The following is a 12498-nucleotide window of genomic DNA, read 5'->3' as shown; positions in this document are numbered from 1 at the left end:
ACACAGCCCCATGGGAATTCCATGGGGGCCATCACATGATCTCAGAACCTTTCAATGGGACTTCATGGGGCTCCATTTCCACAGTGCAAGGAAACAGAGCCTAGCAGCCATCTTCAGGAGTCAAGTGTTACCTGACCCCCAAGCAGCAGAATGTGGGGGGAAAGGTGTGTTAAGCACGTGTGGTGACTGACCATCCCAGAAGACAGAGAAAGATGGGAGGGAATGGAGTAAGACGGTTCCCTCCACTTTCTCTGACTTTTCCCCACTTTGTCTAATGAAGTCCATAGTCTAGCCTGCTATGAATGTGGTGTCAGGCAACAGTTTGAAGTGGGCAGGAATGCACAAGGCAGCATCTACCGTCACTATAGTGCAACCATTAAATTTCACAGAAAGGAAGGACAATTCTATCATTACCTCTCATAGAATCATAGAGTCGGAAGAGACCTCATGGGCCATCCAGTCGTACCCCCTGCCAAGAAGCAGAAAAATTGCATTCAAAGCACCCCCAACAGATGGCCATCCAGCCTCTGTTTAAAAGCCTCCAAAGAAGGAGCCTCCACCACACTCCAGGAGCCTCCACCACATCACACCTCTCATCTATAACCAGACCCCAGAGTGTTCATTTCCTTATTGGAAGGGATTGAGATGTCCATAAACAACATCTCTGCTGTGACCACTGTCTTATGATGCTGGCAAGCAGTATTTGAAGCATATACCACTGAAGTTTAAACCACAGTGTTTCACAGAAGTTCAAAATTTCTATGCTTACAATTTGTATAATGTTTGGTGAACAAAATAACATTCTCTGTAGAAAAGATCCCATTCTCTGGACAAGGAATTGGCAACCACAGTTATAGTTTCCCATGATGATCCCTAAGGTAAAGGTAGAGGTTTTCATCTGACATTAAGTCCAGTCATGTCCAACTCTTGCAGGTGGTGCTCATCTCCATTTCTAATCTGAAGAGCTGACATTGTCCATTGACACCTCCAAGGTCATGTGGCTGGCATGACTGCATGGAGTGCTGTTACCTTTGAACTGCTAGGCTGGAAGAAGCTGTGGCTAACAGCGTGAGCTCATCTCGCTCCCCGAATTTGAACCTGTGACCTTTCAGTCAGCAAGTTCAGCAACTCAGTGGTTTAACTCACTGTGCCACCGGGGGCTCCATGATGATCCCTACTAGTCCAGAAGAAGAACAATTTATGCAAAAGTCTTTATTGTTTCTATGGCAGTTTACATCTCAAACCAATTTAGAGGGACCTGTTCTCTAGACACTTCTTTAAACTGAATCCAAGTGATTCAATGGACTCATGAATTCCATGGACTCATATTTGGCTGAATCATATCCAAACTCTGTGGAAAGCACAGCATTTGCACGAATCTTACAGCACTGTTCTATTGGTAGCATTTTTACAATAAAAGGCCAAATTAATGAATAATAAATTGGATTTTTAAACTGAATTGATATTAGGAACCTCTTTAAGTCATCCTTTTTCTATAACATCAAGACACAATTCATAAGGACCTTCTGAGAATAACAACTTGTGGATTTAATTACAGATAAAAAGGCAAAACTGGCTTCTGTTGAAAATACGAGAAATTATGACCTAAAAAATTAAAATAGAGCAGAACTTGGGAAAATGACAAAGTCTTCTCTCACAAGGCAGACAATTAGTTTGTCATTCTCCCATTCTTGAAAAAGTGACTCTCAGGGTGGGACTGGAAATGAATTTGCCAAATTTATTCATGGACAGTGTGCATATTTTTAAGGTATCTGAAACGATTTTATAACCATTGATATAGAGGCAGTAATATATGGGTTTGGATCTAGAGTACACCTTATAAGTCACTTCGGTTTAGATCAAGACCCGTTTTTCTGAATTCCCCACTTTTAAGAGTGCCCCTATGCAATGTAAAAGTGGCATTTTGGAGTATCTCCTCAATTATTCCATGAATATACACTTATATAAACTTCAATATGCAATTTTACATGGGTTTTTTCAGGTTATCATTACCTTAGGAAAATTCATTAATTGGGAGTACAGAGATCTATTTTATATCAGGTCCACCTTTACGTAGTTTACAGTTGTAATGAGGCAGGTGTGGATAGAATGCAAAAAAGAAGAAATAATGGCTCAAGTCACCTTTAATGAGAGTTAGAATGTCATGCACACTCTTTCTTCCATTAGTCTCTCTTTGCAATGCAGAAAGGAACATGCTTGCTAACGCCACCCACACAATGATCCCCACCAACCTTAGGGCAGCCATTACTCACATTGTTACGCCATTATGGTGGTGATAGTGAGGTGCGTACATTTATTTTTCTACTGGGACAAGGGAACTGGCATATATCTGGGGGTATGTTGAGGCAATTTGCACTGTAAGGCAGAGACAAAACTGGAGAGTCAGAAAGACTGAAGCATCGTTCACTATAAAAGACTTTTCTGTGATTTTTTTTATAAATAAAAATTCATGCATTTTAATAAGTGACTGCATTGCGAAGCTTACAAGAAAGTAAACTAATTTGAAATTTCTCCATACAAAAAATAGCTTCATAAATGAAATAACAGTGACTAGGCATTTGACCAATATTGTGCAAGTCATACTACGATACTAATTTGAAAAGTTGTGTCTAATGTGCCAGGACCCCTCTGCAAATTGTGAAGAAAATGTTCATTTTTCTGACATTACTTTAAACATGTTACAATCACAATAACACAAGCCAATCCCTCTGCAATGGCAGAAATACAGATCAATGTTGTAACATCAGAAAATGTTGACCATTTCTGTTACCTTGGCAGCCACCCCTCCACAAAAGTCAACATTGACACTGAAATACAACACCGCCTGAGCTCTGCAAGTGCAGCATTTTTCCGAATGAAGCACAGAGTGTTTGAGGACCAGGACATCCGTAAGGATACCGAGGTGCCTGTTTATAAAGCTGTTATATGCCTGCGAAACATCAAATGTCTATAGATGTCGCACTCAACCCCTGGAATGATTCCATCAACGCTGCCTCCGAGAAATCCTGCAACCCTCTTGGGAAGACAAGCGGACAAATGTCAGCATGCTGGAAGAAGCAAAGACCACCAGCATTGAAGTGATGGTCCTCTGCCATCAACTCCGCTGGACTGACCACATTGTTCAAATGCCCGATCACCATCTCCCAAAGCAATTACCATACTCCCAACTCACAGAAGGTTGGTAGATGGGAAAATATATTTAAAGATGGGCTTAAACCTAACCTTAAAAACTGTGACATAGACACCGAGACCTGGGAAGCCCCAGTCCTTGAGCACTCTAACTGGAGGTCAGGTGTAACCAGCAGTGCTCTGGAATTTGAAGAAGCATGAATGGAGGGCAAAAGGGAGAAACGTGCCAAGAGGAACCTTTAACCAGAACCGCCTTCAACCTGGAAACCAATGTCCTCACTGTGGAAGAACATGCAGGTCAAGAATAGGGCCTACATAGTCACCTACATATCCACCACCAAGACACTACACTTGGAAGGCCATTGTATTCAGACAACGACACATCACCTAAGTAAGTAATTCTTTATCTATGGAGTTAACCACCCATGCCTTGAAAATATCTCCCCTTCCCCCAAATTCCAAAAGCAAATGTTGACAACACATTGCAATCATAGATCGAACATGAGAATTTAGTGATATTACTTTAATTTTTAAACACAGAGGAAAAATGTCCCTACCTGCCAACATTTAACTGAAGTGACATGGCTGGTGTCCTATTTTTTGCAAAGGATATCAGATTAACAGCCATCAAAACTACAAGCTTCCTTTTTTTCAAGGTTTTCTATTATCTATTGAGATTTTATTTCTTATAGTAATCCACATAATGAAAAATGCAACAAGACTTCATCTATTTCAACTGTTCTACTTATCATAGACAGCATTCTATAGCTCTTAAACCAGAACAATTATGGTGTAGTGATGTGTGTAGTTGTTAGTTGAGATATCAATGAAAGTCTTTAAAAGGATTGCATTTTACATATTATGAAGGGTGGCTGTTGAAAAGAACCTTTAAAAAGGTATGAAAAATGTGCTCCTTTCTTCTTTGGTTAATGGAAGAGGAAGAAGAGCTGACATGAGATCTCTTTATATGCTAAACAACCTAGCCATAACTTACATTGAGATTTCATATGCTTTTTGTATGAAACTTCTCATAAATACAAATAAGTAGTACAAACAGGAAAAAACCCTAAATATTCCATGTATAGACCAAACATATTTAATTAATCAATAATTCTCAAATAACAGGATGTTCTACGGCTACTTGGTTTGACCTCCAAATGAAGTAGCCATGTAAACTATAAAAATAGGTCCATACTAGTAACTTTTCGCAACACGAAGTCTTAATGGAAACTAGTTTCCATAACTTCTAATTACAAAAATATTATTACCAGAGTTTGCTCCAGCTGAGCAAATTAGCATAGATCTTATAGGCTGACAGTTTTGACCTTCTTGCCAACAAACTCTTGTCAAAAGTAATTATGCAGATGTTTAGAAAGGAGCAATGGGGGTTGTTTCTACCCACCTTTGCGGCTATTGATCTAAAATAAGTAGAAAGCTTTGTCAAGAGGCATCTTCTTGAATCTAGCATATAAAAATATGATGGTAAACTATTATAGTTTTTAATGGGCAATAAGTATCAGTTGCATGATCTCCTGTCAGTCAAACGTGCCATCATTAAAGTAGACAGATAGGAAGACACACTTTATGGGACTTCCAGTTGCATGGCTGTTATGGTCATGTTTCTGTACTGTTGAAGCAGGTAAAGAAATGGGCTTGAAGCAATACATGTAATTAGTTTACAATTTTGTACACTCCCAGCCTCAAATCTTTATTTTGCACATTTTTACCTGGTACAGTCTGGTCTAGTTACTCTTGCACAATCTCATGATTAGTCATTTTTCACACCCTTAAACTGATGCCTGGAGATATGAAATGGCATTAATAACACACTGTAAAGTGGACACTTAGAATTCTGTTCCGATAGAATCGGTTTTATATGGCTGAATTCCAGTAACATCAGATAGTTTGTATTTATCTAAGCTGGAGTTTAGATAATGAGGGTTCACAAGCATTCCATGTCCTGCTGTTCACTGCAAGGTAGTGTCTGGATATATACTATATTTAGGGTTTCGAGGCACATTAAAAGGTCACGTCCGTTAATCTTGACAGATTGTCACTAATATCCTTTGCTGCCTTCATAAGTATGATTGCTTTGATGTAAATGAGGTAGTAAATCCACTCTTTTTTCTAGACTGTTTTATGCTTTTAAAGATCTCTATTCCTATGCTCACAGAAGTCTATAGATCAGGCATGGCAAACTTTGGCCCTCTAGGTGTTTTGGACCTAAAGGGCCAAAAGTAGGAATTAGGAACCGGCTGTTAGGAATTGTGAGAGTTGAAGTCCAAAATACCTGGAGGGCTGAAGTTTGCCCATGCATCCTATACATCATAGAATTCAGTGCAGTCATGATATTGTTCACTTTCTCCCATGTCGGATAGATTTGATGGGAATGGTAATCCAGAAATACATGGAAGGACTATGGTTCCCCCAGTCATATCAATGATAATCCCTTTCATCCTTTCTAACATAAGCATTTTTTTTTAATAACAGCAAGACGTTGTTTCAGCAAGCATTTGAAAATTACTAATCCCTAGTTATATATGCCCAGTCCCTAGTTCGCAAGATAGTACTCTGTCCTCTGTACTTCCAACTCCCTGGCCCTATGATACGCTGTATTGCACTATCCTATGCCCGGCCCTTTTTATAACTTATTCACAACCATTTTAGTATTTCTGGTCTTTGTCGAACATTGTTTTGATGGAGTTCAATGCGGCTGTTTTATTTTCTTATGCTTTATTTAATTATATTTTTATCCTGATTGTTATATTTTACTTTGTTTTTATTTTACTGTGTTTTTATTTTAATTGATTGTTTTGCTTTTATGTCTTGTGGACATTCTGCCTCATATGTAAGCCACCCCGAGTCCCTTTGGGGAGATGGAGGCGGGGTAGAACAATAAAGTTATTCTATATTATTATTATTTCACCATTGCCAGATCCATGGTGAAAATGCACTATTGGCCACTCTTGACACCTGAATTTCCAGGTTAAGGGTTGAGTTCAAGGGCACAACCAAGTTGGGGACCATCTAGCCCAGATTGAATCCCTGTTCCCCAATTTGCTTTTCAACTGAAGGAGCAGGAGCATTTCTGTCTTGTTTAAAGTAAGTTTCAGTTTCTTTACTCTCATCCAGTCCTGTTGACTCCTGTTTCCCATGAAAGACCTCCTAGTCACCATCTTCACCATTATTATTATAAAAAAGATTGATTCCCATTTGTGCCAACTGTTTCAGTAGCAGCTTGACTGCAGAAAGTTCTTTTACTAATGACAGCGAAGCTCAAAATGGGAAAATTGTGCTGTGATGCCACTTAAGGAATGAGGCCAAATTAGACACCATCACACAAAGAATTAGCAGATGTTGCCTATGCATGCTTTAAAGTGATTTTTCGGTCATTTATAGCTATATAATGTGCTTGTTATTCATCCAAAGATTTTTGGCTATATTTCTTGAAGGATGCATAGTTACAGGCAAACTTCCAAAAAATACTAACAGGTGTAAACTGTCACAGTTTGACTGACCACAGGGCATCTCTACACTTTAAAACCATCATCCCTGTGTTATTTTTGCATTTTAACAACAGACAAAATCAAGCTAATAATCAAATCTCTATCAATTTCAATAAACTAAAGGAGAAAAATAAGAAGTAAATTGAAAGTTATCTTACACTTTGTTTTTGATGGTAAATCAATTAAAATATACTTCTGTTTCATTTTACCAGGTATAAGAATATTGGCCCTGGCCCTGTTTTCAAAAAACATATCTGATAGTACTATTCTTGCTTTGGGACCACTGCAGCCTGCATATATCCCTGCTTTTTGCATAATGTGTGCTCAAATTATACACTGGTATACAAAAAGACTAAGAGATATCATACTTCTCTAGTGTTTGTCCTACAAATGAAAATTCCCCATAAATGCTGCCCTGAACTGACTCACTGCAATGTCAACATAAAACAGTAAGAACTTAATGTTTAACATGGTTACACTGCATTGAAAAGTTGGAAATATAGTATGACCTCCCCCACTCCCCTGGTATCCATGGGGGATATGTTCCAAGGCCCTCACATGGATACCTGAATAATACATGGATAATTTTGAACACTGTAAAATATTATTATTATTATTATTATTATTATTATTATTGCTGCTATACTTGGGCTGAATACATGCCATATAATAGTTCTGGAGTCCCTAGAGAGGCCTACAAAAACTTTGGGGCGGGGGGATATTTTTAGGGGGTGTGGGTAAGTGCAACTATGTACTATATTTCTACAATTATAAAATGCCATCAATTAAAAGATTTCAGTACAAGCACCACCAACAACAATACATAAGATACACCTGCAATTCGTATTTAGAGATGTTAAAATAAAATACAGCATTCAGTGCATTTCAGGTCAATATAAAATTAATATTTTAAATAGAAAGAAAGAGAAAATAACAGGAAAACAAATGACTTGGCTTTGTTTTTTTAGAAAAACATCCTCTCCATACACTATTCACCTTAAATACGGAATATGCCAAGACAATCTTAATAAGCTTATTGTTCCCTTGAAAACTCATTTGAAGAGCACATGCCCCAGGTGGCACAAGCTTCACTTTAATATAAATTGTAGAGAAAGTATTTAAGGATAGGATTCCCAAAAGTATCTGGTATATGTGGACCAATTACATAAGTTATAATTACACTTATAATATGTCTCTAGTATTTGTAGGACTGTCTTCCTGATAGAAACTTTGTCTTACTGACAATAGCTACCAATATATGACCTAATGAGGATCGAAAAGGTATAAATGTTGTATTATCACAAAATGTATAGTAAGCTTTGTTTACTTTTAAATTTCCCTTTGAATGTGTTGTATTTGCCATCTGCCGGGGATACTTTGTGCTTTTTCTGCATGGCAGGGGGTTGGACTAGATGGCCTATGTGATACAACTATTATTCTATGACTTTATAATCAGTTCCTGGAAGGAAGAGCAGAAAGGAGAGGACTTCAATGGGTTATGCTCTTATGAGGTTCAGTTTTAAGCCAGGAAACTTTGTCTTTCCTTCCTATCAAGCAGTTTCTATTCTGAGAGTGTCTTGGACAGCATGAAGATCAAACCAGTCCATACACCAGGAAATAATGTGCAACTGCTTACTGGAGGGAAGGATATTAGAGGCAAAGATGAAGTACTTTGGCCATATAATGAGAAGACAGGAAAGCTTGGAGAAGATAATGATGCTGGGGAAAATGGAAGGAAAAAGGAAGCGGGGCCAAGCAAGGACAAGATGGATGGATGTTATCTTTGAAGTGACTGGCTTGACCTTGAAGGAGCTGGGGGTGGCGACGGTTGACAAGAAGCTTTGGCGTGGGCTACTCCATGAGGGCACAAGGAGTCGGAAGCGACTTAATGAATAAACAACAACAACCTATCAAGCAAGGGCTTTGGTATGCAGGCATACAAGTTAGTTTAATATCACATTGCACAATCCATACGACTTGCCACCAACTTGTGTTCCATTGAGCTATATAGCACAGTTCACGACTTGTGTAACTGGAATGACATCTCCACATTGTCCAAGAAGTGTTTCTCTTCAAGTCCTTCATGCCACATTGCTGCTATATACCATAGAATCATAGAATCATAGAATCATAGAATCATAGAATCATAGAATCATAGAATCAAAGAGTTGGAAGAAACCTCATGGGCCATCCAGTCCAACCCCCTGCCAAGAAGCAGGAATATTGCATTCAAATCACCCCCAACAGATGGCCATCCAGCCTCTGTGTAAAAGCTTCCAAAAAAAGGAGCCTCCACCACACTCCGTGGCAGAGAGTTCCACTGCTGAACGGCTCTCACAGTCAGGAAGTTCTTCCTCATGTTCAGATAGAATCTCCTTTCTTTATATCTTTATACAGTTACTTCCATTTCCATGCTGCACTACATTGACAATCCAATAATATGGCCAACAGAGAGCTCTGGTGTGGGCTGATCCATGAGGTCACAAAGAGTCGGAAGTGACTGAACAAATAAACAACAAGAACCTATCAACCAAAGGCTTTGGAACTGCAGGGCAGGCATACAAATTAGTTTAATACCACATTGCACAATCCATACTACTTGCCACTGACTTGTGTTCCATTGAACTATATAGCATCGTTCACAATGTGTGTAACAGGAATGATATCTCCACATTGTCCAAGAAGTGTCTCTCTTCAACTCCTTCGTGCCACATTGCTGTTATATATCTTGATACAGTTATTTCCATTTCCATGCTGAACTACACTGACAGTCCAATAATATGCAGTTGCTGAACAGTTAGGTTTTCATAGCACTGAAGCATCCAGGTCAATTCTTTATCATTAATACCAGGTTTATATCAGAAGAACAAGATACAGAGAGGAGAAGGAGTAACAAACTTCATCTGAGGCAGCAAAACCCCAAGGGCTGGCCTTCCCTAAGCAAGTACAGTAGTATTCCAGACACAAGTTCTCATAGGGAAAACAATCTACAAGCTAGACTAGACTGCAAAATGATTATAAGGAAATCAACAGTGTTTTGCCATGGCTCCTTTAGAGAAGGAATTGTTAATTGTCTATCTGCAGTGCTTACCATTTCAGGGTCATGGGAACTGGCAAATTAATTTGACAGCACAAACACATTTATAGCCTATTGCAAACTCCAGAAATAAAGGCTTAATTGTAATAATACTTCTTTTGTGCTTTCCAAACTATACCAATTGGAAGTCACTAATGTCAAATATTCATTTAAAACCAGCCCCCCTCCCCCCACTTTCAAGCACAACATTGTGGACACTATGTAATCCAGACTTCATTCTCCGTTTAATTCAATTCTTTTACAAACAAGGATGTGTCAAGCCATTTAAATTGAGTGAGAGATGTTACACTTAAGTTTTCCATTTAGGCTACCTCTCCTTCCAATGTCTATTTCATTAAACGTCAATCTTCTGATGAAAAGAGGCATTCCTTTTGTTTGGGTCTGTCTTTCGAAATTCAATGGTGGGTGGAGAAAAGTTAGTATTGGTCAATAAGGATTCTTACCTGCTGCTTTGGCAACATCAGCAGTGGTGACATTGAGGGCATTCGAGTGTACTTTGAAGGTCACAGCTGGCCCCAGCATGCTACCAAAAAAAATTAAAACAAGGTATTGGTCAGCAAGAAAAACACTATACATGAAATATGCAAGGACAGTCTCTTCTCTCCACTGTGTTTTCTTGAGTACAGTTATACATTTATGAATCATTTTAAATCTCACTTGCAGATTGAGATGCATATGCATTTAATTACAAATGGAATAGGATGGAACTGCGCAAATTTGTTACAATTAGTATTAGAATCATAGAATCATAGAATCAAAGAGTTGGAAGAGACCTCATGGGCCATCCAGTCCAACCCCCTGCCAAGAAGCAGGAATATTGCATTCAAATCACCCCTGACAGATGGCCATCCAGCCTCTGTTTAAAAGCTTCCAAAGAAGGAGCCTCCACCACACTCTGAGGCAGAGAGTTCCACTGCTGAATGGCTCTCACAGTCAGGAAGTTCTTCCTCATGTTCAGATGGAATCTCCTTTCTTGTAGTTTGAATCCATTGTTCCTTGTCCTAATCTCCATGGAAGCAGTAAACAAGCTTGCTCCCTCCTCCCTGTGGCTTCCTCTCACATATTTATACATGGCTATCATATCTCCTCTCATCCTTCTCTTCCTCAGGCTAAACATGTCCAGCTCCTTAAGCTGCTCCTCATAGGGCTTGTTCTCCAGACCCTTAATCATTTTAGTCGCCCTCCTCTGGACACATTCCAGCTTGCCAATATCTCTCTTGAATTGTGGTGCCCAGAATTGGACACAATATTCCAGGTGTGGTCTTATTTTTATGTAAAACTCTGAGAACAGAGGTATGCAAATATGTTAGTTTTGTTATCTCTCACTTATTTTTTCTGTAAAAATAAGGAGAACCCCATTCCCTAATGTCATTTCAGTGTCAGAATGCTGGCACAGAACACAAGTGGCTTCATCACAACAGGTAAGTGATGGGAACATAGCATGATCTACAGCTATTGACAGGTTTTCCTATCAACAGCAGGGGGGTGAGTTTATCATGTGGAGATAGCACACCAGCAATGGACTGAACACAGTTCCGATCTACCACTTCCATGTAATAACGTCCTAAGACACAGAACCATAAATAGGGCTTTATAGGCCAAAGCCAGCAATTTGAGTTGAGCCCCGTAGCAAATTGGCAGTTAGAGGTCTCTTTCCAGAGGGGCATGGAAAGATGGCATTGGAAACAATATGACTGACCAGGTAAATCTCCAATACAGTTCAGGAGGACACCTCTTACAGTCTCATACAATTATTTTATTCAAAGTACATGAAAGGGATAGCACTTGAGTTCGAAACAAATGCAAATTACAGAGGTTACGGTGTTTTGATTTAAAACATTTATAGCCATGTACATGTTTCAGGAATCATAAGTCTGTAATTCTGACCAGGAAGCTTGAGCAACCAAATATTTTAACTCTGATTTGTATTAAATTCTGCCAATCCGTCCACATTGTAAGGTAAGAAGGGTGGGGTAAAAATGCTGTAAATAAAAAAAAATGCTGCTGTTGTACATCCATTGCAAATTTGCCTTTTCATTGGAGGTGTGGGGAAGCAAACTGTTTTTTTTTAAAAAGCAATTCATATTTTTCCATTGAAAAACACTGCAAACACATTTTATATAAAAACATCAGCTCCAGTGCTTTTTATGAATAAACATTTCAGTAAAAAATATGTTAAATATATGGAAAAGTGAACCTTCTATTATGCATAAGAAAAACATATAACATAAAAAATGGAAATGCATTAAATGATTACAAAAACTATTTTAACTGGGAGAAATGTTGTCACTGCATTATTCGGCACAACACCTTGCATAGTCTTGGTAGCACTGACACATACATGTTAAATAGTAGTGTTATTTACATCTTGTCCTTCAGCCAAGGAGCTCAGAATAATAATTGAAACCATACAACTATCCTTTCAGTTCAGTTAAGCTGAGTGCAGATTCAGGATGCCTTTCCACAGTTGTAACAATCACTTATGATAATTCACGTAATAATGATGGTTAAGAAAACATGCAAACAATAAAAGAGGAAAGATGTAGGGAAAGTCTTCCTTTCATTAGATCTTTATGTTGGTGGCATTAACGTGTGAGATACTGTTCTGCTACCCACACAGCTATCCATCTGTGAAGCCTGGCTAAGATTAACCACAATTGTTTTGACACAGCTCTTAAATACTAATCCCACTGAAGGGCATACTAGTATTTATGACCCGATACATTTCATTGGGAACAAACTGTT

The 12498-nt window shown here is 38.7% G+C and overlaps 1 protein-coding gene across 2 annotated transcripts in view; it reads right to left on the bottom strand.

Moving 5' to 3' along the window:
- PTPRN2 (protein tyrosine phosphatase receptor type N2) overlaps positions 1–12498 on the bottom strand; it is a 686806-nt gene that overhangs the window by 433195 nt on the left and 241113 nt on the right. For both annotated transcript variants that reach the window (XM_067470369.1, XM_060782574.2), the window contains exon 11: positions 10197–10276. In XM_067470369.1, coding sequence (XP_067326470.1) covers positions 10197–10276 — 80 coding nt within the window. The remainder of the gene's footprint in view (positions 1–10196; positions 10277–12498) is intronic.

This window comes from Anolis sagrei, chromosome 6, assembly GCF_037176765.1.
Source record: "Anolis sagrei isolate rAnoSag1 chromosome 6, rAnoSag1.mat, whole genome shotgun sequence".
Taxonomy (NCBI): Eukaryota; Metazoa; Chordata; class Lepidosauria; order Squamata; family Dactyloidae; genus Anolis; species Anolis sagrei.
Note: the sequence above shows the minus strand (reverse complement) of the source record. Positions and strands in the feature narration are given on the sequence as shown.